Raw genomic sequence first — 25,893 nt, 5'->3', positions numbered from 1 at the left:
AGAGAAGACAGTAAATTTTTAAATAATCAAGGATAAAGGAACTGACTTACATCCACATGCTACTTACTCTGCCTGCTTCATGACATGGTAGCAGCCAACAGCACTAAAATTAAGCCTGTGTTCTCTCTGACGTCCTCCTACATGTGCTTGGCTTTCCTCTAGACCCCAACATTACTTGATTTTTTTGAATACATGTTAACTTGGGCTTCTTTTTTCCCTTACGACAACCTAGAAACGGTTTCTGTCTTTAGAACACACAGTGTACTTCTATAAAGCTCCTTCTAAAAACTTTCTCATCCCTTTCAACCTAGAATGATCAAACATCACAGGCAATATCATTATACAATGGCAGTAGATTATTCTCTCTGCTTCCTTGGAGTCAAGCAGACTTCAGAGCTGTACTACACAGCTGAAGGGATGGGAGACAACTTTACCCATTATAGGAACCCAGGAAGAGCTGGAGATTTTCTTGATTGATATCTTGAGCAATGTGCAGTCTGTAGGTTTGAATGAGGTCCAAATTGGCCTGCAGCTCCTCCTAGAACAAGTGGAAGAAAACAGCAGTAAACTGAGCTGCAGAACAAGTTCATCTTATCTGGTTTGTATTTTCAGAGCCACTGTGCTCATGAGGGGATTTGGGGTGGTGCATAGAGTTACTAATGCACCAATACACTGAATGGCTAACACCCTTTTAACATCGACAACACCGATGAGCCTCATCATAGTTCGGTTTCATATTCCGTGTCAAACCAGCGCACCAACTAGTAAATGCAATAGCATATACCAAAGACAGTTATATAGAGCAAAAAATACCAGGTACAGAGAGTATACTCCATGATTTTAATTATTTTAAATTAAAAAACAGGCAAAAGTAAAGAGAGGTAATAGAACAATGAGTATTTTGTTTAGGGGGATTAATGACTAGGAAAACAAGAGAACCTTTTTCTTCTCGTTGTAAGGAGATATTCTATACAATAATATATATGGATATATAAGAGAATCCATAGGACAAAGGTTGAAGACATGCAATTACAGTATGTACATAATAGTATAAGTGATTTATGTCTGCTTTGTCAAGAAAACACAATAGATGGAGGTCACCCACCCACAAAGAACCAGATTAAGATCTCAGCACTGGGGAAGCTCATGGAAGAGCATCCAAGTTTTAGGCTAATCCTGGGGATAGGCACTGTCAGAGCAAGAGAGTGTGGAATCAGAAAACCTGAAGTGAGTGCCTATAGGAAATAGGAAATGGGGTGCAACAAAGATTTTTCCATAATAAGCCTGAATAAGCTCCTTCTTCAAAAATCAATGTAAATGTGTAACACTGGTAAAAATATAATGACATAAGAGAAAAAGTGAAAGAAAGAATATAACTTTGGAACTAGACCTTGATTCAAACATCAGTTCCCTCACTGTCTGTGTGGATGATGGTGGCATATTATGATGCGTCAAGCTTTTGGCTTCCCTCTCTTAAAATTAAGCCAAAGTGTTGGAGAGGTTGCTAAGTAGTTAAGAGCACTGACTATTCTTTCAGGGCATCCAGGTTTATACCACATGCACCAGATGAAATAAAAACCACTCAGCACACACATAATCAGTAGGTGGTAAGAGCCTGGTCTATCCTGACTAATGGAGCAGCCTCCCCCTCCCTGTAACGGCCCCGCCCACTCCAGGCTCACAGCTCTGCCCCTCACTGCTCAGTGTCTCCTTCACTCACTTTCTCCTACAGAACAGGAAATTCCCCACCAACAACCATCCCAGAAAAGCAGCATCCAGCTGACGATGCCAGTGCCCATCTGCCTGTGGTTCCATAAGGTCATCTCTAACCTCCTCCCACAATAGCATCTCAGGGTTCTTTGCTGGTCTCTTCTAAAATTTCTATTCCTGAGAAACCTTTCCTGAGCCTCCTGATGGCGCTAAAGCTGTCTGGTGAGAGCACGGGTGTTGGCAAACATTCACAGATGGCATTCTGTTCATGGGGACAGGTGGTGGACAGGTGGTGGACAGGTAGTGGACAGGTGGGGGACAGGTTGGGGACAGGTGGGGGAGCAGCTGTTTTCTGTAGCTTTCTGAGTGACAAGATCTGTGAGGCTGAGAGAAGGGGCTCCTGTAGGCCTGGCCTTTGCAGCCCCTCATGCCCTCTGACTGCATGGGCCAAGTTATGTGACAGGATCCTTATACGGCAAGGTGCCTCTTTCCCTTCTGAAGCACAGTAGGCTTTTCATCCAAAACTGCAGCTCTCTGGCACAGGAGCTTACCTGCCCAAAGTGATGAGCCAGAATTATGTCCACAATGTTGGTGGTCAAGCCTGAGAGCTGAAAGATAAAAAACGGAGGTAAGAGAGATATAGCACGTGTGAGCATTTCCCGGGTGCCCATTAAAGGAAGGTGTACTTTACACACAGTATCCTTCAAAACAAATAAAAACATGAATTGGTATCATTTTGAAGAAAAGTTAAAAAAAAAAAAAAAAGCAACCATATAAGGAAGAACTAAGTATCTCTTCCATGGTATGAGCTGAGTTTGTGTTGGAACAGGGCTGGAAGGAACAGGGGCCCTTCCTTAGAAACCTGCAGTCTGGGACTGTGGCTGCTGCTGCCTCCTCCCTGCCCCCGTTTCTGCACTCACACTGGGTTGATGGCAGGTAGAGGTTGACTTACAACCCTGCCCAAGACATCCAAGACACCAAAAATAAGATTCCTTCCAGTTTTAGCCATCTTTACTTTAGGGAGTGGGAGGAATAGCTATATTTACAGAATGTTCTCACATTTGAACATTTTCCTCCCAATTCTTCCCATTTCAAAATGCTGCATCTTACAGTCTAATAAACGCAGCGATCTGTGGAAATCTGGAGACAGTCTATTTTCAGAAAAAAAAATTCAGCTCAACTCATCTTGCCAACTCCCCTTCAAGCTTCTGCCTGGGTTCTGGATGGAATTCCCACTGGGGACTTGGATGAGTTGCAGGATATCATTTACCTGGAATTCGATAAGTAGACCAGGCTAGCCTGTCTCTGCTTCCAGAGCACTGGGATTAAAGGTACATGCCACCACGCCCAGCCCTGGATAGGTCTCAGTCTCTTTCTCTCTCTTTCTCTCTCTCTTCCTTTCTTGGTTTTTAGAGACAGGGTTTTTTGGATGTTATGGAACTCACTGTGTAGACCAGGTTAGTCTATACAGAGATCCTTGTCAACTTCCCAGAGTGCTAGTATTAAAGGCGTAGCTACCAAGGCTGCCTGGGTAAGTTTGTCCTTATGCCAGTCTGCCTCAGACTCTATCCTCCTCTCACATCTAAGAAAAGATGTCTAAGAAAGATAATTCTTTGGTCATACACTGTTCTACTTTTACTGTCAGTTAAAGTTACTTTGCTATTGCTTCACAGACTTTGTCTATCTTTTTTTCTTACAATGTTTTCACAAATATCTTTGTTTGGTGACTTCTAACTATGTGACCTTAAACAATGTATTGATTCTTTTAGATCCTAAGAGCAGTGTAAACATAAATGTAAGTCATTTATGAACCGTGACTGCGGCAGGAACCTGATGTGGATGCCTCCTCAGAGGCTCTGCCAGAGCCATACTGATACAGAGGAGGATGCTTGCAGCTGACCATCAGACTGAATACAAGGACCCCAATGAAGGAGCTAGAGAAAGGACTGAAGAAGCTGAAAGGGTTTGCAACCCCATGGGAAAAACAAAATTTTCATCTAACTAAACCCACCACAGCTCCCAGGGACTAAAGCACCAACCAATGAGCACACATGGGGAGACCCATGGCTCCAGTTGCATATGTAGCAAAGGATAGCATTGTCTGACATCAATGGGAGGAGAGGCCTTTGGTCCAGTGAAGGCACATTTTCCCAATGTAGGGGAATGCCAATGTACTGAGGTGGGAGAGGGTGGTTGGGAGAGGAGCACCTTCATGGAAGCAATGGGAGGGGGCGGGGGGATGAGATTGGGGAAAAGGGATAACATCTGAAATGTAAATGCAGAGAATATTTTTAAAAATGCTATACAGTAAGCACCAGATATGTGTTCATTTCTTTAAAGATCATTATTAACCCTTTGCTTAAATCTATATCACTATAAAGTTCTCAGATACTGAATTACTGGATATTTTGGGTTTGAGTGTTAATAAAAATCCCTGATACATGTGGTAAACACGGTCATAAGTACTCTGGAGAAACTTCTTTCAGTGGCAAATTACAAAGGCACTTATGGTAGTTGCACTGTATTTAAATACATGTATTTAAAAATGAAATTATTGTGTTAGTCATCTTTTAGCAGGATATGAAAGCAATAAGTTCTTTTTCTCTTATGGAAAACATCACTGCTTTCAGTTCAACACCCATAGATTTATATTAATCAGAGATAGCACTTGCAGTTCAGTGAGAAAACAGACTGCTTCGAATGAAACCGCACACAGTGAACATGCTTTCCAATGATCTCTCTTTGGCTCTGGTTTAGCATGGAAACTTTATATTTGATAGGTCATTAGCATATTTATTTTGTTTTCTATCTGGTGGCACATATTTTAAAGACAAAATTCTATCATTTTCCATAAGGTAAACATTAATAATTAATATGATTAGTGGAACAGTAGAAAAGAGCTGTTTCTATGTTTACTGGAGATAATGAGTCATCCAGTCATTTTATTTATTAAGTAACTAAAAATGCAAGCCAGAGTAAGAGAAGATATCTAAGCTACAAGAGCCTTATATCTAAAACATTTTTATGTTGAATGAGAAACCCTATCAGAATGGCAGAAGATTTTAAAAGGAACTTTGCAAGAACATTCCAAAGGAAGGCACTGACATCACTGCCTCTTGGGAGAGGCAAGTTCTAAGCTATACCTTGTAAAAGGATGGTGAGGGTTGAGGCAGCATGGCAGAGCAGTGCTTGCTGAGCATGTGGAAAGGTCTGGGCCCGTTCCCTCTCCCCCAAGGTAGACAAATACACAATGACAGAAAATCCTTTGTTGCTGCTGCAATGATAAGAGGAAGAAGCCAGACACAGAAGACGACAGTCTAAAATACCAACTACATGAAGCTTCAGAACAGATGAGGCCTGTCTGTTGTGACGGAGTTAGAATAAGGTAACAGCAAGCAGGGAGCACTGGTCAGGGAAAGACAGACACTTCTGCGTAGTGGCTGAGTGGTGAGTACATGTGTAAATACTGTAAGTTGCAAACTTAAAACCTTTTCAGTGAGGCTGTTGTTAAAGCTGAATGTTAGAAATACTCACATAACATGTTCAGTTCACAACACTCAACAAAACAAACCTCTCATTTTGCCCTTAAGCCATGTAACGGTAATTTCTAAGGGACCAGCAAATGAGCAGACCAACTCCACCATTGAGTACTCACTTTGGAAGCTGCCCAGTCGATCCAGCCTTTAGCACACGGGTCAATGTTAATGAGCACAAGACCTTCTACCAGCTCTGGATGACTGAGCTGAGAGAGACAAAGACAACTGTGAGACTCCCGCTCCCCACTTCTTCTAACGCAGTGGACACGTCGGCAGCTTGCTCTATGCCCCAGTGTCTCATGTCTGAAGGGAGACTGCGGGGAGGTGCCGTGGAGCATTGACGGACAATACCTCCTGCAGCCTGACTAGCACCTGGAAACCACTCTCTCTAAATGGGGTGAAGTCATCTTCCCTTGAATGGGTGCTCAGGGAAGACAGGGTTTTTGTTGCTACAGCAGATGGGGGACTGGGGAAGCGAATGCTACAGTTGTTCAACTCATAGAGGACTTTCTTATGGGCAAGTACTTTGTACTTACTGCAAACCTGCTGAGGATGTAGGCTCCTGCTCCAACTCCAATCCCAATGATGCTCTTCATGCTGTGAATGAGGACAGACAAACAGTTGACAGTGTCAACTCCCTATGGAAAGAACAACCTCTGGTGCCTTACCTATGTAAGGATAACACCATCTTCTTTTAAAAAAATTATTTATTTAATGTATGTGAGTACACTATAGCTGTCGTCAGACACACCAGAATACAGCATCAGATCCCATTGCAGATGGTTGTGAGCCACCATGTGGTTGCTGGGATTTGAACTCAGGACCTCTGGAAGTACGCAGTCAGAGCTCTTAACCACTGAGCCATCTCTCCAGCCCCACCATCTACTTTCAAATGTGCTTTTATATATAAATAAAATATGCCATGGACATGGTGATGCACACATTTAATCTTAGCACTTGAGAGGTAGAGGCAGGCAAATCTCTGAGTTCCAGGTTAACCACAGCTACAAGAGAGACTGTCTCAAAAAAAAAAAAAAAAAAAGAGTATACATATGTGTACATATTCATATATGTACATGTGTGTATATACATGTGTTTATATAGTTTTTTGAGATAGCCTGTTCTTATACATATATACACATTTATATACACACATATATATATACACACACACACCCCTCTCAAATGTCGGAACCATCCATTTTTTTAAGACTAGCTGAATGCAGTAGTGAGGAGGGAAAGTGTACAACAGGAGTTCAATCTGTAGCTGACTGCGAACAATCAATTGCGGTAATTCACTACCTTTGGGCCAGCTGAGAATCACTTTTACTATTCCCTCAAAATTCAGGAGGAAACTACCCAGAAATATTTTCTTTATTACTTACTTTACATTTGTATATTTTTAATGTATTAAGATAAACACTGTTTTATTTTTAAAGATGATTTCATTTGAAGTTAGGTGTATGTGTGTGGTTTGTGCAGGTTGAATACAAGGTGCCTGTGGAGTTCAGAAGAGCACATGGATCCCTGGGGCTGGGCTACAGGTAGCTGTTTATAGATGCAGACTCAGGCTCTTTGCAGGAGCAGAACCTCATTTGCTGAGCCCTATCTTCAGCCCTTAAAATGTATTTTAACCTATCTTTACAGAATCAAGGATCAAACTATCTGCATCCTATTCCTGAATGACCATGGTCATTTAAATTGTGCCCATGTGCTTAGCTTTTACTCCTCTACAAATGACTAGAGCAGGAATAATCCTTTTTAATTTAAATAATTTAACTGCGTTACATTTTATATAATTGCAGCAACCATTTTAAAAGTCTAATTTGTGTTTCAGGCCAGGATTAAAATATTTCAATGCCTTTCCTTTACTCAACAAAGACACTGCCAACATTTATCTGATCTTTCAGACGTGAGGAATCTGGCCTGTGTGTCTCAGATGTTACAGCATGCCTTTCTCCTACCTGATCTTATAATTGGTCTTTCCTTCTGCCCTGGCTGTCTTGGCCTATATGGCACCTACCAGGAAAGACATTCGCTAGCTAGCCTCATTTACGTATTATAACAGACAGATGAATGCTCTTTCATCTATCACAATATCAGACTTCTTTATGCTGATGTTAATGCCAAGAAGAGACCCCGGGTAGCTGAGCATCTTGGACCTGAGATGCTGAGATGCGCAGCACTCGGACATTGCTCACAGCGTTTTACTGTGATTGCTTGTCAACTGCACCCATTTCCGAATTAAGCACAAAGAACACAGTGACTCTTCAGAAAACAGAGTTAAACCAAGAAGATGGCAGAGCTGGGCACAGATCTTGGAGGAAGAGTATCCATTTCGCTGAGTGAAAGCCTGGCTTACATTTGTAGTAATGAGGGGGAAGACTGGAGGACTGCAAATCTACTCACCTTAAGTGTGTAAGAACAGGAGGCAGCATCTCAGCTAGCTCATCCATGGTGGGGTACTGATACCTGAAACCCAGAAGAACCGCTCCTGAATTAGAAAGCACCCACAGTTCCCAGACACTGGGAGACCTTGACCAGTCCAGGAGTCTTACAGAAACACAACATTTGTTTTAATTAATTCATTAATTAATTCACTTTACCAAAAGCTCAAAGGATGTGACCTGGTGCCTAGAAACAAGTGTGGCGTGCTACATGATCCTCCATGACTGTCATGTGAGGAAGAAATAAAAGATCCACACTCCTCATACCAGAGCAGGCTACAGGAGAAGAACTGGTCACAGGGCCTACTATGTGCTATTCCCACACCTTAACATTCACTTCCAGGCTCAGGATGTGCAGCGGCATGTCTGCCAGTCATATTTAGGCAGCCAACTGTAACAGGAAACAGCGCTCTCCTGGGCCTATGCATAAAACTCAGGATCTCAGAATAAATGTGCATTTTTTTCACTTAGGTCTAATGCGTTTATTTTATCCACTGCTTATTTATAATATGAACTGATTCTAAAATGGCCAGGGAAGCCCAGAGCTAAAGAGAAAGTCACAGATGACAGAATCAGAAAGGAACAGGATATTTTAAAATGAGACTGTGTGTGTGTGTGTGTGTGTGTGTGTGTGTGTGTGTGTTGTGCACAGTTAGAAAACACTCTTGATGGCAGCACCTGGACAAAAGACACCTGTATCTGAGACACAACAGCGTGGACAGAGTCAGCTAGGATTCTGTGTGACAAGAATCCGGCTCTGCTACCTCCTTGCACACTGATGAAGAATCTCATCGGCTGTTGGAGCGAGTGAGCGAGCAAACACAGAGCATTAAACAGTGTCTGGCAGAGCCTGGATCCTCTGCAGGTGCAGACTCCCTGTCTGGAATGCTAACTGCACAGAAGTCACTGGCAGATGCAGCAGGAGATGGGAGGAACTCCTAGATCCCTGAAAAGCTCTTATTGGCACCTTGCCCAGGGGATACTTGGGAGCCTGTGACTGACAGGCAGAGCAAGTTTGGGATGGTGTTGAGTGTCAAGGTCAGTCAAATGGTGCCCTTGCCCATCAATGTAGCTTCAGAACTGGTTCCCCAGGTGTCCATATCCCTCCCTAGGCAGGAATTCAGATGGGACGGCCCTCCCATAGCAGGGCCAAAGGAGTCTGGGCTCAGCCTATGTATTTGGCAATTCAGGGAGGGACACAAAGTGACAAATAAAAAATGAATGGGTCAGGGGACAGATGAGGGAGAAGTGGGTGTTCCAGACACATTCTACCTTGTGACTGCAGAGACACAGGTCCTGGCCATGAAGAGGCTTTCCTGGGCATGTGAAAATACCAAGGAGCCGTCAACACAAGAGCTTCTGAGACCAAGGGCAGAAAGACAGGCAAGCAACACCACCCGTGGGTGTGACGCCATCAAGTGGGAGGGAAGCGCAGCATACAGCCCTTTTGGGCCATTCATCATCATTTAGCTGCATGCCTCCCACAGAGCATCCCTGTGGCCTTACTTACCCTGTTGGGAAGGAGGGTGCTGCTTCTTGTTGGCCTGGGGCATCCACGTGGCAGACAGCAAAGTGCTGGGTGATCTCTTGCATATCCTCAAAGTTGAAGAACGTGTTGAAGCAGGATTTATCTATGAGAGAAGGATTCCTGTGGATCAAGTCCCCAGCTCTCCCTGCTTACCCTCTGCCCTGAAAAGCTGACCAGTGTTCTCTCAGTCCCTTCTCCTCAGTGGTCACTCAGTGAGGTCTGCACACAGTCTGTGCCTCAAGCTGCCTGAGGAAGACTCCACAGGAGAAACCTCAGTGACTGAGAACAACTGGTTCTCAATTCCACGCAATGGGTTCAGAGCAGAAAGCCTCTTGTGGATATTTGCTAAGTTTCCTGGTGGTGCACAAAATGATCTACCCACAATGCTGTCTTCTCTACCTGATGAGGAAGGGCTCTGAGCTTCCTCTGACCCTGTCTAGGGTTATCCTTGGCTGCTGACATACAGCACATGGGGCTATTTATTGTCAAAACTGCTGTGTGCATGGAGGAGATGCTGCCTTGTGGTTAACCTTCTTAGCATAGGGCCCTCCTTACTTCAGGCTAAGGCTCACCCTGGGCTGTCAACCCAACACTCTGAAAGCCAGAGCAGCATGAAAGAAACATATCTGTAGAGTCTGAGTTCCTGCAGTTAGAACCTACACTTGGAGGGTATTCCAAATGTTGGCTGCACCTCTGTGTTGCATGTGGTTCGTTACATGAAATCAGGTATGGATGTTTCTACTTGTAACACCACAGCAGCACTAAAGCAGCTTTGGATTTTGTAGTACTGTTGCATTTGAGTTTGGATGATAAGGATACTAAAAGTATATCATGATGAAGCACCTACTTAAAGAAACTGGTGACCGGCTGCAGAAAGAAGACTGTTAGTAATGCAGTGAGTTTCTCACAACAAAAGTTTCTACCCTCAAACATATAAACAAAACAAAACAACCATGGCTGAGGATATCCAACTTAATGGTGGAGCACGTCCTTTGCCTGAGGGCAGCCCTGCATCATTCCCACAGGACCACAAAGCCAGTGAACTGGAGTTTGGCTCCACTTTAATAGCTGACAGATTGTCTTCCTCCTTAAGCAGACATAATAGAAAGGTAGAACATGCCAACAGAGATATGGAGTGCTAAGGAAGCAGACTATCTCTGCTCTATCAAACACCATTGTTTGGGTTTGGAGAAATGGTTGGGTTCATAGCACCCGTATGGTGGCTCACAGCATCTGTTCCAGGTGATCTGATGCCCCTTTCTGATATCCACAGGCATCAGGCACACATATGGTAAACATGCAGACATGTAATACAAGCATGCATAAACAAATAGTTATTTTTAAAAATGAAATAGTTTCCTTAATATATAAAGATTATACATTATGATAAAAAGCTGTAAATCAAATACATACGGTTGAGCCCAATGTCATGGTATGTCAGGATAACAGGTCTGTTTCCTTTTGGTAAGCCTCTTATGGTGACGTGAACCATACCATGGGGTGTTTCTATGTCATGCTCCTGTAATAAGACAATGCAAGACCTCAGGCAGGCTTAATGAACTCTAAGTTCACCAGAGAGATGCATGCTATACACACTATTTGAACATTCTAATCCTACCAACAAAATAGATAAATAAATACACAGAAAAAGACCCCCTGTTGTCCTGAAAACTCAGTTTTAGGAGTCTAGGAAATCAAGAATTTGTTGATCATAAATTTGTAATTGGGTATGAAAAGGAAATAAGCAAGTTGGATAAGGAACCAGGAAATATTTAGGAAAAGAACACATAAGGAAACTGAAGGTGTGAAACTGTTCCTGGGTAAAAAAGCCAGAGGCTTCAAAGATCTTGATAATTTCGGTAGACACAGAAAGGTATACTGATGCAGAATCTCTCTCCTTTCTTGCCTGTGTCTTACACCGTCTGTCCCTAACAGGAGTGATTCTTGGCTCTCACGTTCATAGACTACATTCATAGAATAAAACCTTTGGGTGATGGCTTCCTAAAGGCAGGAAAGGATCTGGTCATGTGGTATCAGCATCCCTCTCTAGGATTGTGTTTGAGACTGAGATCACGTCTGTGACTTGGTGCTTCTCCTGAAACTGGAGTAACCCTGGTAGCTTTTAGGTGTTCTGTCACTACTCTTCCTCCTGGTCCCTGGTCCTTGTGTGTGCCCTTAAGTCCTGAGATGTCCTGAACTGCCCTAGTTTAAGGGTGCCGGGCAGTTTTTTCCATCTATCCTATGAAACATGAACCAAAGCAAAGTTGAGTCAGAGCAGAGCCCGGCTCAGGGAACCGAGGAAAGCCAGAAAGGTTTGTTATTGGTAGCGTTGGAGATTTATTCTAGTTCTAAAAATAACAAAATAAAATAATTATCATATCTAGCCTCCTGCTGAAGTTTCCATCTGTCTCAAAGTTTCACATGAATAAGAAAGGCTTAACTGTGCCAACTGGAATCTCAACAAATGCAATGGGTTTCCAGTATAATTTTCTTAATAGTAAACCTCATTATAATTTTGGTTTTTCTCATGCAGAAAAGACAATTTCTGCCCAATAGGACATCAGTTTATCTTAAATCTCAGGCTCCAGGCCAGAGCAGAAAGAAAGCTTTACTGATTCAGGGCTGCATGCTTCTCTATTTAATGTTCTTGGTTACTGGTTTTGCTTATCAAAGTCCACTAAATGGCTTAAATAAAGGAAGGAGAAATGTAGACTAGACTCAGGTATTGTGAACTGTTTATGAAATGAAGCATAGGATTTGGATAGAAAAAAATACAAAGAAATAAATCTGTTATTGCATGGGCATTCAGAGACTTGTCAGACTTACTGAGGAGATCTACACGTGTGTGATGCACACATACATACCAAGTTGATAATTTACTAAATATCTATTGACTGAACACTTACTATATGTTATATTCTGATCTGAGCTCTGAGGCTAACGGAGCAAACCAGAGAGATGTGATTTCTGCCTTAGAAATTCTGTATTTTTGACAGAGTGACAACCAGTAAGATAAAAACTCGACTAACACATAATAACAGTTTATGACAAACACAGTACTGTCTTAAAAAATTAAGAAAGCAATCAGGAGAGAACAAATTGAATTCCGCAAAATGTAATTTGATACAAGAACGTAGAAAAGAACGCACATACACTCTTGGCAGACATGTAATCTGGAACAACTGCTCTGCAAAGAGTTTAGAAATCTCTATATTAAGAATTGACTACCTACAGCAACTGTACCTTAGGAGGTGTGTGTGTGTTTTCAAAACATATTTCATTATGTATCCCTGGTCACAATATCTCCTTTTAGGTATATATAAAGAAATTCTCAAACATGGTTATATATGTGTGTATATATATAAAATGTTTATTTTTTTAAAACTAGCCCCATAACAGGGAAATTAGTCAATGAATTATGATTTATTTATATAATGAGATGAAATGAGTAAATTAGCAGTATAAGCATTAACTACAAAAAGTCTTAAAAATACAGTATCCAGAAAGAACAGGATGCAGAAGACTGTGTGCAATAAATCATTCACACTAACATTCCACAGCACATCACAAAATGTATGTATTTATGATATTTAACATGTACAGTACTGGAAGAGAAGCAATATATACCAGCCAGATTTTGTTTCCTTGAGGAATGGAATGGATTCTGAAACAGAGCTTAAGGGGATCTGTATCTCATCTCCATATTCTGCTTATTGAGAAAAATACAAGATTGAATAAGAATATCAGGAGGGAGGAATAAGTCCTCGTATTTGGCTGACATCACAGTTTAAAAGTAAGGTCCCTTAAATTTGCCACTATGGCTGTCAGTACAGCTCTCCTCTGCCTCACTCAAACGTTTAGTAAAATCTGAGTAAAAAGTTCACGTGGGCCTCAGAGAAGCCACTAAATGAGACCCAAGAAAACAATTACAATGTGGCCTTGACACAAAAGTCTCCCAATCCGCAGCCAGGCCGTCTGCAGTAGTGAACATAAAGGGATGGACAAGGACGGAAAAGGAAGACAGAACAAGGATAGAACTGAGCTGTGGCAAGGCGGTGGCGCCTGCCTTTAATCCCGGGACACAGGATGCATGGGCAGGTGGATCTCTGAGTTTATGGCCAGCCTGATCTACAAACGCAGTCCAGGACAGCCTCTGTTACAAAGAAGAAATCCTGTCCCAGAAAAACATGAAAGAAATGAGCTGTCAAAGATGGAGTTTTTAAAAACCCTTTAAAGTTGGCAGGGGAGTGAGGCAAAGTAACTGCTTTGTCATTCATTATGTGCATAAAATTCAGAGTCAAAATGGGGACCTAACAAAATCTCATCCTTTCCAGAGAGAGTTAAGTCCCTACCTCCCCATAATGTGCCTTCAAATCCAACCAGAGCATCAAAGGGTCAAGAGCCGTAATCTGTTGTCCTATTTTGATCTGTTGCTTTGTGTTGTTCTCTTGGAGTTCCCCTTCCTTTGGAAAGAGTGTGAATGTAAATGGTCCAGAGCAAGGGTGTGCAGAGAAGGAAGGAAGGTACTAACCTCCACGTGGGTTTGTGAATCTGTCTCCATTGCAAATTAAGGGAAGAGACACCAGCTGTGGAATGATTTTCTGCCTTCCTGCCCCAGTCAACCCTCGTCTGTCTGACCGGCTCTTTCTCTAGGGACCACCACACCAGTATTCTAGAATGTGACCCACAATGGCAGCCTGTGCTCAGAGGGCAGAACTCAGAGTGGCTTCTCCAGGCTCCAGTGTCTATCTGTGAGGATGTATACTTCAGGAACACATCCCAGTACACTCCAGGCTTAGGAAACAGCCTACGCTCATACAGATCGCTGACATCTCTTTCTATCCTGACTGCCTCCCCCATCGACTAAAGATGGCATCTTAACCAGAGAGCCTGTTAATACCCTGAGCCAGGATGGTACCAGTTTGGATAATCAGCAACTCTGGACTTTCTCACGTCCTTTCCCTTTAGCTAAATGTGCTGTCACAGTATCACTGGCCCTTTATCTCTGACACCAGATAAATTATGGTCGCTTAATACCTGCCACTATTTCTTCTCCATGCTAGCAACTTTCTCGCTAATATGAAACGTTACTGTTTTTATTATGGTATGTCTATCATGTTTTAGTATGAGTCTTCTGAGAGAGAGAGAGAGACTCAGGTCCTTGCTAGCTTATTTTATCTCCTCTGAGCTACACTGTAAGTCACATCACACAGGGCTTTTTGGTATAATGTTCTATTCAATTCTACTGTACAGAGGGATAAGGCTCACTTGTGCAACTCCCCAGTAAAATACCCAATTGGCCAAGGTACTGATGGCACACACCTTTAATCCTAGTACTTGGGGAGAGGCAGAGACAGGTGATCTCTGAGAGTTTGAGTCCAACCTGCTCTACAGACCGAGTTCCAAGACAGCCAGCGCTACACTGAGAAACCCTGTCTCAAACAAACAAACAAACAAACAAACAACCACACTCCTAAACCAAACCAAATAAAAACACTCTGCCAATTACTTAGCCTCTGCCCTGTCAAGTTTCCTGTTTAAAGTTCTAGTAACAAACTTTGCCTGACTCTGGCCTGTCATATCTTTTACTCTGGTTCATATAACACTTCCAGGCATCCCATTTTGGCTTTGCAGCCTCCAGCTTTCCCACCAGCCACATTTTTCATCTACACCATTCACTATGAGCTTCTTCTACAGAGATGTATATCTGCCAGATAAGAACTTCCTACTATCCACTAATATTTATTGCGTGATAGAGACTGAGGATTGAACCTGGGGTCTTATACATGCTAGACAAGCACTCCACCACTAAGCTACATCCACAGTTAGCTTTTCTTTTAACACGGAGAACCTACATATCCAAAACTAGCAACAACATTCGACATTCACAGACACCTTCCATCATTCTACCGATCTGATCTAAACTAGAGTTGTATTTCACAAAAGATACTAAAGCTCCACTTAAAGTAGCAACACTTTTGGGTAGGCTGGCTCTCTCTCTCTCTAATGCAAGATGAATTATTTTTATCAGTACTAGAAGGAAAGAAATAAAAGCCATTGTACACTAGGGAAAATAAGGTTTAATCTGATACATTCCAAAAGAAAATATGTTATGTGAAGGTTCCAAAGGCAGGCACACCTTAGCATAGTAGTACAGAACTTCATAATAGAAAAGAAAGGCAGAAATATAGTTTTTTGTTGACTTTCAGGGCAGGGGATTGAACCCAGGCTCATACAAGCCTGGAAAGAGCCTGTATTATGTCCTAGCTCCAACTTAAAATAACGACAGTAGTAGTGGTTTTCCTTGTTACTGTTGTGGGATATGTAAGTTGCACAGTACACTGTGGAAGTCAAAGGACAAATGTCAAGGAGTTGATTCTCCCCTTCCACCTTGCTGAAGCATGGCTGTTCTTGTTTTCTCTGTACTGCATACTCTAGGTTAACTAGACTGTGGGCTTCCAGGAGAGTCTTCTGTCTCTGCCTCCTATTTCACTGTAGGAGTGATGGGATTACAGACACATACCACTGCATCTAGGATGTTTTTCTAAAGCTTTTATTATATTTATTTATTTACTGGGGTGGGACTGGACATGCCATAGAAGTAAGAAGACAATCTATGAGAGTCTGGTTTCTCCTGCTATCAAACTCAGGTTGTCAACTTTGGTAGCAAGCACCTTTATCTGCTAAGCCTTCTTGCTGACTACATGGCTTTTTTCTTTTTTAAAAATCTATATGAGTACACTGTAGCTGTCTTCAGACACACCAGAAGAGGACATCGGATCCCATTACAGATGATTGTCAGCAACCATGTGGCTGCTGGGATTTGAACTCTTAATTGCTGAGCCATCTCTCTAGCCCCTGCATGTGGCTTTTAAAAAGCAGATTTCTGAGACTGAACTCAGGTTCTTAGGCTTATGTAGTGAGCCTTTACCCACTGATACATCTCACTAGTTCCTGGTTAGAGTATTACCATGTGTGCTTTGCACCCATGTATGTACACCACAGCATACATGTGAAGGTCAAAGGTCAGACTGATGGAGTTGGTGTTTCCCTGTTCCTTATGCAGGTTCCAGGGACTGAACTCGGGTTACAAAGCTTACATTGTAAGCTGCTTTACTCAATGGGTCATTTTACTGTCCCTTGCGAGACAATTTTAAGCCTTAATATTAAATTTAATTTCACTTAAGTCTATATATACTTAGATATGAAAAAAAAAACTTGCCTAGCATGAACAAGACCCTGGATAAACATGAAAACAAACAAGCACATATGCGTGCACACACACACACACACACACACACACACACACACACACACACACACACAGAGTAACGCAGAAAAGCATGGATATACTAACCTCTTGGTATGTGATAAAGGTAAACTTTCAGACAGAGCACAAATACTATTTCTGATGTGCTTACACTGAGTCCTCCTGTCACTCATCTCAGTGAGCTCCATTTTGGCAAATCGTGTCAAAAGCAATCAACTCCAACCGATCCAACTGGGACCCACACCATAGCTAACGTCAGATTACATTAAAAACTAAACTCAATCTTGACCGCCCCACTCTCATAGAGTATCAAAGGTTCTAACAACTTTTAAAATCTGAGTAAAGGACTCCCACGCACGCCGGCTGATTCTGTGATAAATAACCAGCTGCAGCTGGGACTCAAAGGCAGCACTGCCAGCCTGTCATACACAGCAAGCCTCCTCTAATCTGCCAAATAACCTCAGCTCTAAGGACAAGGGGACTCTTTAAATGCTACTTCTAGACTTATCCAGGAAAAAATAAGCAATGGGCTCAGGAGGAGCCGATTTTTCTATCCCAGTCAATGTCTTCAATCAGATGTTAGGTACAATGAAAACCTATAATATTGCTGTGCTTCTTTAAAACATACATTTCCAAGATATATCCAGCAGATACTCTATCACAGGGCACCGATAACTGTTACAGAACTGGTTTGCCAATACAGAAGGTGGCTGTTTTTGTTTTTAACTTCTCCACACAAGGACTGCACAGACTGGTTTTTGCTTTTGAGCTAATGCTATACAGACTGTACTGAACATGAAGGGCACATTGGAAGCAATTCTTTCCTGATGGACATGCAAGATGGCTGAACACTGGAAACAAGGAGTACAGTTTGGAAAGCTATCCTTTCCTTTAAGCCAGCTTCATGCTGTAGCCATGGCAGCAATCCCAGAGCGAGAGAGTCAGGCTGTGTGGCTGAGGTCCCCCCTTCCCTGCAGTCCTTTCTTAGGTTTCTTTCAGGGCTAGTTAACAGACAAAGGGGGTTGGGTAGGGATGGCTGGCTCACTTTACTCATCTTCTAATTGGCAATAGTAGATTATGGAGAACAGTACCATGTGGGAAAATACTGAGCCAGGATTAAATTTGCATTTCCAAACATAAAGCCAAGAAAAATCTTCATTTTGTATTAACAATAATTTGACCTTTGATTTAGGAAACAATTTTGCTATTAAGATGTCTCTTCTATAAACTGCCCGCCATCTGTTTTACCTGAGTCTAGTGACAACCTTCCATTTGCCACTTGTGACAAATGAAGTCTCTAACATCATCCAAGGAAAGGAGATCTCAATGACAAAGACACAGCTCAACTAAGTAACCTACAGTTATTTGACTGGTTCCTAGAAGGCACTTTTTGAATATGATAGCAAATCATTTTAAATAAACTTGATCCAATGACTAAAAGAACACTAGTGAGTTCTCATGATTAGCTATGATAAATAGACTTCTAGCTAGGAGTGGTGGCTCATGCCTGTAAACCCAGAACTCAGGAGCCTGAAGCAGGAGGCACTGTCATGAGTTCAAGGTCAGCATGGGCTACAGTCCCCACTTGAACAGAACAAAACAAAATACAAACAACAGCAATACAAGATCCACTTCTCTGAGACCAGCAGCGCAGGGAGGGAGGCACTGCAGGGATCCTGTGCAGGGATCCTGTACAGGGCCTCTTGGTGCTTGTACAGTCCTTACCTGACAGTCAAAGTCCTGGAAGTTTCGTGTGCCATTCTGTCAATAGAAGGCAGAAAACACAGTCAGTTTCCCCAAACGTGCAGTGGGTTTAGTTCACAGTAAAAGTAGTTGCATGTGTAGCCTCCTGGTTGTCATAAACTAAAATGGTTCTCATTGAAAGGTTTGGGGAGAGACTGGCCGTTTGATGCGCTCCTACAGCTAAACTTTCAGAGGTAAGACTGACAAGGAAAAGTCTCGTTACCCAGCAAATCTTGTTGTGTCATGCCTTCTGTGGAAAGAAAGCAGTAATGTGTAGGCAGACAGTGAAACATGAACCATGCTCCAAAGCTCACCCTCAACACACAGGAGAAGCACCTGGAAAGGAAGAAACTTGGAAGGGAAGGATATTGGAGGCCATCCTGAGAGGGATGGGGAACAGAAAAATGGTTTCCAGATCTAGAAATTAAAGAAACAGTAAAAAGACGAAGCCATGAAATAAAAACTTCAAATCTAACTTTTGTTAGATTTCTTAAGAAAAGCAGTCCTGGGGAGATGGCTCTCCAGTTCAGAAGAAAGCACTGTGCTGGGTGCACCTTTAATCCCGGTACTCGAGACAGGGGCGGGTGGATCTCTGCGTTCGGGCCAGACTAGTCTACAGAGCGAGTTCCAGGACAGCCAGGGGTACAGAGAGAAATCTTGTCTCGAGAAACCAGAGTGCATGCTGCTCTTGCATAGGACATGAGTTCAGCTCTGGGATACAGGTGGAGCAGCTCACAACTACGTGTCACTCCTGTTCCAGGGAATCCAAAACCTCTGGCTCCTGCAGGTACCGCCACACACGTGCACGTATCTACACATATACATATATAAATAAAAATAAGTATTTTTTAAAAAAAGAAATAGGAAAAGCAATGTTGCAGGCTGATGAGACACTTGAGCAGTTAAAAGCACGTGCTGCCTTGCAGAGGATCCAGGTTAGGTGGCTCGCAACCACCTATAAGTCCAGGTCCATGGGATCTGATGCTTTCTTCTGGCTTCTGTGGGCACTACATATATATAGATAGGCTCACACAGACAGACACAATTACAAAATCAATGACTTTTTTACCCCAAAAACGAATGTTTCTGAAGGAAAGAAAACCTGAACAGAGTTCTTAATAGGCTGGCTTATTAATTGTATCCTACAAAACAGCCAGTAAGAAAAACGAGGGAAAGTCACTGCAGCATTTGAGAAGCATGCCATTATCTACAAGCTCCAAACAGAATCCACCAAGCTTCTAAATGGGGATTCGATGATGGTAATTCTCGAGAAAATCAATGGAGTGATTCAGAGACAACTCTGCAGTATTTAAGATGCCAGGGTTGAAAGAGTACAGTGTAAGAGTACAGAAAGGGGAACAGGTGATATATTTGGGGGGAAAAAAAAAGAGAAAACCCTTCTGACTAGACTTTTTATGGAGTGTAAGCCATTCCCTGAAAAACTCCCCTATTATTTAGACTGTTACATAATGGCACATGTATTCCTCTTCCCAACAGCTTCCAGAAGGCACGGAGTTGCTAATAAACACCTTTCTCAACACTGTTCCTCTAGATATCTGATTGTTTGAGCTGTTCTTAGAAATAGTTCTTCTGTGGCCAAAGGTATAGCTCTGCAGTAGAGCACTGGCCTTAATACGTTCAAGACCCTGGGTTCGATTCCCAACATTAAGAAAAGAAAAATAAAATACCATTCTTCCTGACCCACCACTAACCCACCTGTCAAGACAAAGCAGAGGCTGAAGCAGAGTCCTATGAATACAGACACCAAAAGAAACAAACTATCCTGTTCAGGAGAGGAGCTAGTGAAACCAACTGGAGTAATCTGGAACAGTGCTATCCAATATAGTAGCCATTAGTAACATGAACAATCCAAGTTGTGCATGTGTGTAATTATTTTTACATTGCTTTTTATTTTATTTTGTGAGACAGGCTCTCACTATGCAGCCTTACACTCACAATTCTCTTAGCTCCTGAGTGCTGAGATTATAGGTGTATGCAGTACACCTTGCTATTAGGTTTAATATTATTACAGAAACTTATATATGACATTGATCTTCAGAAGGAATAAAGCTCTAGATAAGCGGCCTTGGGTTTTCTATAATGTACACAGTAAAGTCACAACAGGTCAACCATTGGGAAACTGCAGGTGCTAGCAATGATAAAAAGGACGGAGAAGGCTGGTCTGAGCATCATTCTTGACTCAAAGCTGAATAAGACTTAAAAGTCTTATATAGGATGATGTCATTATACAACAAGGCAGGCGAAGCCTATCATTGGATGAGAAGGAAAGGTAGGTGGGGGAAAAGTCTAGGAAGGAGGGAGGAGGAGAAGCAGGAGATTCAAGATGGAAGACAAGGATGACCCATCTCCTCCAAGTGGCTCTGAGTAGCCATGGGTAGTTATGTATACTTTCTAAGGAAGGATTTCTATAGGTCAATTTATGTTATCTAGGTGAGCGGTTTAAATTGCTGTCAACTGGTTGTAAGCTTATTGTGTGGAGGGATTGTAGATTGAGAATTTAACATAAAAATCTATTTGATAAGTTGATTGTTGAGTTACTATTTTACCAGGCTGTGGAGGATGATGTGTGAAAGCAATGGCTGAGAGGCAACTAGCAGTTCCAGCTCTGTTGCCTGAGCGAGGTGAGGGTGTGCGAGGGCCTTGGAATAAGATGTGTGTGTGTATGAAAGGCTTGGCAACAATGCACCAAGGCAAAGTGAAGTGAAAACAACATGCTGGGGCAGTCGTAGGCCACCCAGGACAGAACCAGCTAAGGCGATTGGAGTGGACTGAGCCTAGGTCAAAGAAACTGAAGTCTGTGAGTAGTTAGAGGTGGCTTGGAGCCTCTAAGAATAAGATGCCTCCAGTGCCATATGGCCCTACGGATGCTGGCACTAGTGCAAGATAAAAGGTTGCCACTTTTTATTTTTACTGCAACAGTCTTATATAGTTACAGCATGTGAAAATAGCTATGATAACCACACAGATGTAGGATGCACAATCCAGGGAAGGCTCTATAAGTAAAAAAGCATCAGTGTTGAATGCCTCCTAGTAGACAGTCCCAAGGGATATAGGTAAAAACTTCTTCCAAAATACCATTGTACTTAATTTCTAGTAAGACTATGAAAGATGGTTTCAGAAAAACATAAATGACCAGCAGGGAAGTTCTTTGATGTATACAGTAAACGAGCCAACTTAAAAAAAAAAAAAAAAATGAGGCGAGGCTCATGCCGATAATCCTAGCCCTTAGCTGAGGTAGGACTGCAGAGAGTTCAAGGCCAGTCTGGGTAAATTCCAGCCTAGCCTGGCTAGATTATGAAGCATTGTCTCTACAAACAAAACAAAGACCAGAAGGAAAACAACCAAATGTTAACTACCATCTGACTCTGCATAGAGATCATAAGAGATCAGAATCCCCTTAATGGTTTTCTACAATAAGCATGCATTTCCCTTTTTGCAATGACACACAACTCGAATGCACAAAGGCACGCATGCACGCAGGTACACACTCGCACACATGTGCACATACACAGAGGCAACCAAGTATATGTGGTTCTGAGAGGCAGAAGGCAATGGCAGAATGTGAAGAAAGATGAGATAGTAAGACCTTTAAAGCAACAGCCAAAAAGGACCTGGGGAGTCTGGCAGTTATGTGAGTTTGCAGCGGGGAGGGTGGTCTATGTCTGACTCACCATCTATTCTTGGTCCTGACACTCAACGAGTTTAAAACTGTCATCTTGAAGAGGTTATGAATGCCTCAAAAGACATAGGGGGTTTGAGGCAGACAAGAAGACCAAAGAGGGAAAGCAACCAAAGAGGAGAGAGCAAGTGGTTATAGCAATAAAAGTTTTAAAAATAAATTGCTCTAAAAAACAAAACAACACAGAAAATTGAGTGCTGAATATGGTGGCACACCTGCAATCTAACCTTGTGAGAGTCACTGAAGCAGGACAACTCCAAACTCCATTCCAGCCTACACAATTTAGCAAGATTCCTTTTCCAGATAAAGATCTGCCAAAGGGGATCATGGCTGGAGATATCAAGCTTGGGTCGCATACCAAAAACCCTAGGTTCCATTCTTAACACCTTCCAGAGAAAAGAAAATCATGGTATTTCTCTTATAAAAACAAAACAAAACAAAACAAAACAAAACAAAAAAACCCATAAAAACCCTGGGCCAGAGAGATGGATGAGTGGTTAAGAGCACTGACTGCTCTTCCGGAGGTCCTGAGTTCAATTCCCAGCAACCACATGGCACCTCACAACTATCTGTAACTCCTGTTTCAGGGGATCCGACTCCCTCACATATATAGGCAAAACACCAATGTACATAAAATAAAAATAGATACACTTAAAACATTTCTTGGGTTCTCTGATAGGTTGTGACTATGGTTTGGGCTCTCCTTAGCATCTCCTATTTCTTGAAATTGGTTGACAGACACTCAATCTGTTGTAGTGGCGTTAATAGTTGCTTGAACACACTCCCTGCCTGACAACAGTTGTGACCATTGCTTCTGGAACACTAAGATATACCCATCTCCTAGCTCATAACAGAACAGCACCCCAGAATAGTCTCTGATGAAAGTATCAACAAATGTAAGTTTAACTGTAGATACTAGGTGGGGACATGCTAGAGAATGAACTCATAGTTGGTTTTTGGTTTTTGTTTTTCTTCAAAGCACATTCCATCTCCTCATTTCCAGAAATTCACACTACAGTGATCGAGTTCTCACTGGCCATGGCTAAGAGTTGCAGCTGCAGGGGCCTCCTTAAACCCTCCTCCAGTTACTTTATTCTGTCTCTCATCATTTCCCTGAGATGGGATCCATGTACTCATTTTCCTTGGAATTTTTTCATAATCTCTGATTTCAAGAGAGCAACACTGCCCACATGGAGTCTGGATCACAGAGTAACCATGCAGGCTCACCTGGGAATGCTAGTCACCATTGACAACTGACTGCCCTTGACACTCACTGCCCTTTCCTGACACTCTAGCTACCCAGCCTTTAACCAGTAACCTCCCAGGCAGGCAAGACCATCTGGAAACCTTTACTAAAACTGAAGTGTTATTACTGCGTGTATGCACACGATTGGACGAGGAGGGTGTGTGCGGCACTGCATGCTTGTAGGGGTCAAGTGCGTTGGCTCTCTTCTCCCTCCTTTACTCAGGCCATCAGGCTTGTATGACACGTGCTGTTAAAGGCCGAGCCATCCTGTGTCCTCCTGCCCTCGCTTCCCACCCTGCACACGCCTTTTCAAAAAGTAATCCTGACACACAGACTCTTCTGTTTCTGTTCCCCTGGAGCTTACAAACAGGCTGCCCCCAGGGGTGGAGAGAGGGCTCAGAGGTTAATAGCGCTTGCTGCTGCTTTTCCAGAGGTCTCAGGTTCAATTCCTAACACCCACATGGCAGCTTACCAGCATCTCTGACTATGGTTCGGGGAGGACCCCATGCTATTCTGGTCTCTGTGGATATGAGGCACAAAAGTGGTGCACAGACAAAACACCATATCAATTAAACATATTTTTTAAAGATTTATTTATTTATTATATAAGTGCCATAGCTGTCTTCAGACACACCAGAAGAGAGCATCAGATCTCATTATACAGATGGTTGTGAACCACCATGTGGTTGCTGGGATTTGAACTTAGGACCTTTGGAAGAGCAGTCAGTGCTCTAACCACTGAGCCATTTCTCCAGCCTAATTAAACATACTTTTAAGTTGATCCCAGAGTTCTCCCTCTTACAATTCTCATACACACCCCTCCCCCTTTGCTTATACGCCTAGTCTTTAGTAGAAAGGCAAACTTTAAACTATAGTATGGGCTATTTCACAATTTATTTTAACAACCAAAACAAAGCAAATAGCTTGTTCCGTTCATCCCCTTGAGTATTTATTCCCCTTCCTGATACATCTTCAACTCTTCAGAAGACAGCTGTGGCTTCCCACGTGGTTTTGTTTTTTTTTTTCATACCTGGTTTTGGGCTTTCACTAGGCTCTGTAGCATTTAAGCCATAGCAGGCAGACTAAAACAGGGAGAGAGAAGCATGGTGGGCTTGCCCGCTTGGCGTGAGATCTGCTGGGTGAAGCGCTGGACAGCTAACAGGCAGATGGTGAGAAGAGCACCAGACCCCTCGACCAAGGTTCGTTAAATGTGTGGACTGGATAGGTGGCTCAGCAGCTTAAGAGCAGTGGCTGCTCTTCCAGAGGACTGGGGTTCAATTTCCAGCACCTACATAGCAGCTCACAACTGTTTGTAATTCTAGTTCCAGAGGATATGACACTCTCATACAGACATGCATGCAGACTAAACATTGATGCACATAAATAATAAACAAAGAAAGAAAGAAAGAGAGAGAATTTTAAACAGTTAAAGGTAATGCCTGGGTCCTAACACTTTAATAGACAAGGCTTTGGACAAGGTATGTACCTCATCTGAAAAGCATTTGACAGGAGGCTAGAAGAATAATGTAATATGTTTTGTTTTGTATTATTTTTTGATGAGATGGGTCTCTACATAGTTCTGACTATTGTGGAACTAGCTCTGTAGACCAGGCTGGCCTTAAACCTGCCTCTGCCTCCTGTGTGCTGGGATTAAAGATGTGCACCACCATGCCCAGTTGGAGAATAATATAATATTTCTACAAATATTCTGAAAATGGCTAAAAACTTTTTTGAGACAGAGTCTTATTATGTAGCCCTGGCTAGTCTGGAACTCACTATGAAACCAAGACTAGCCTCAGACTCTTGACAACCTTCTTGCCTCTGCCCTTGAAGTGCTAGAATTTCAGGGGTAGGCCTGGCTTTTCTTTGAAAACAGGGCTCTGGTATGTAATCTAGGACTTGGTCTTCTCTTAACTCCGCTTTCTAAGTACCAGTACCATAGTTCTGTACTACCACATTTACAATGTTATTTGAGAGAGACAGTCATATCTATACATTCTGCATTGGTGGTTACTTTTTTTCATTAGTGGAACCAAAATAAACATGGCAAATTCACCCACTTCTTGACAATTCTGAGCTATAGACAAAATTACCGTCATACTAAAATAAAACGGGAAGAATACCAACAAGTTATAAGACAAGTTAACATGAGCTTCTCTTAAAATATATGGAGAATGCTTCCTTATGGTCACCCCAGGACACGTTTCCTTGTAACAGGGTCTGTCTACATTCCCATTAGCTCCCTGAAGCCTGAAAGGGTTTGACAATATCTTAAGCTACGAGCAAATTATGAAGTGAAAGATGAACTAAAATAATATATATTTCTAGATTGCTCTTAAAAAGACAAGAAAAGTCACACTGGCAAACTCTACATGGTCACAAAAGTAGGCAGAACATTTCAGAATAGGAAAGGCCTGGGTTTTAGACCCAGCTCTAGCATTTACTGACTGGGTAAGTGGCCTATCAATCAGATAGTTATCTGGTAAGTGAAGATTATAGTACTGTAGGGAGAAATCCAAGAGAGAACACATGTAAAGCATTTGGCACATGAAAGTACTTAGTACATGAGTAATAGCAGGATAGCCCATACCCCACAATGAAGAAAGGGAGCAAGGAAGGAAAATGAGGGAGGAGAGCAGGAGGGAGAGGGAGGCCAAATCAGCAAAGCTTTTTAAGGAATCTACTCATTTAAATCCAGAGGCTTTTCTCTTAA

General features: G+C 42.4%; 1 protein-coding gene across 2 annotated transcripts in view; it reads right to left on the bottom strand.

Moving 5' to 3' along the window:
* NDRG3 (NDRG family member 3) overlaps positions 1-25,893 on the bottom strand; it is a 59,721-nt gene that overhangs the window by 10,033 nt on the left and 23,795 nt on the right. For both annotated transcript variants that reach the window (XM_080924757.1, XM_080924758.1), the window contains exons 3-10: positions 18,217-18,252; positions 10,635-10,740; positions 9,204-9,324; positions 7,656-7,718; positions 5,783-5,843; positions 5,366-5,452; positions 2,262-2,318; positions 435-538 (exon numbers count right to left, since the gene is read on the bottom strand). In XM_080924757.1, the coding sequence (XP_080780883.1) occupies positions 435-538; positions 2,262-2,318; positions 5,366-5,452; positions 5,783-5,843; positions 7,656-7,718; positions 9,204-9,324; positions 10,635-10,740; positions 18,217-18,252 (635 nt within the window). The remainder of the gene's footprint in view (positions 1-434; positions 539-2,261; positions 2,319-5,365; positions 5,453-5,782; positions 5,844-7,655; positions 7,719-9,203; positions 9,325-10,634; positions 10,741-18,216; positions 18,253-25,893) is intronic.

The sequence above is a fragment of the Micromys minutus genome (assembly GCF_963924665.1).
Source record: "Micromys minutus genome assembly, chromosome: 11".
Taxonomy (NCBI): Eukaryota; Metazoa; Chordata; class Mammalia; order Rodentia; family Muridae; genus Micromys; species Micromys minutus.
Note: the sequence above shows the minus strand (reverse complement) of the source record. Positions and strands in the feature narration are given on the sequence as shown.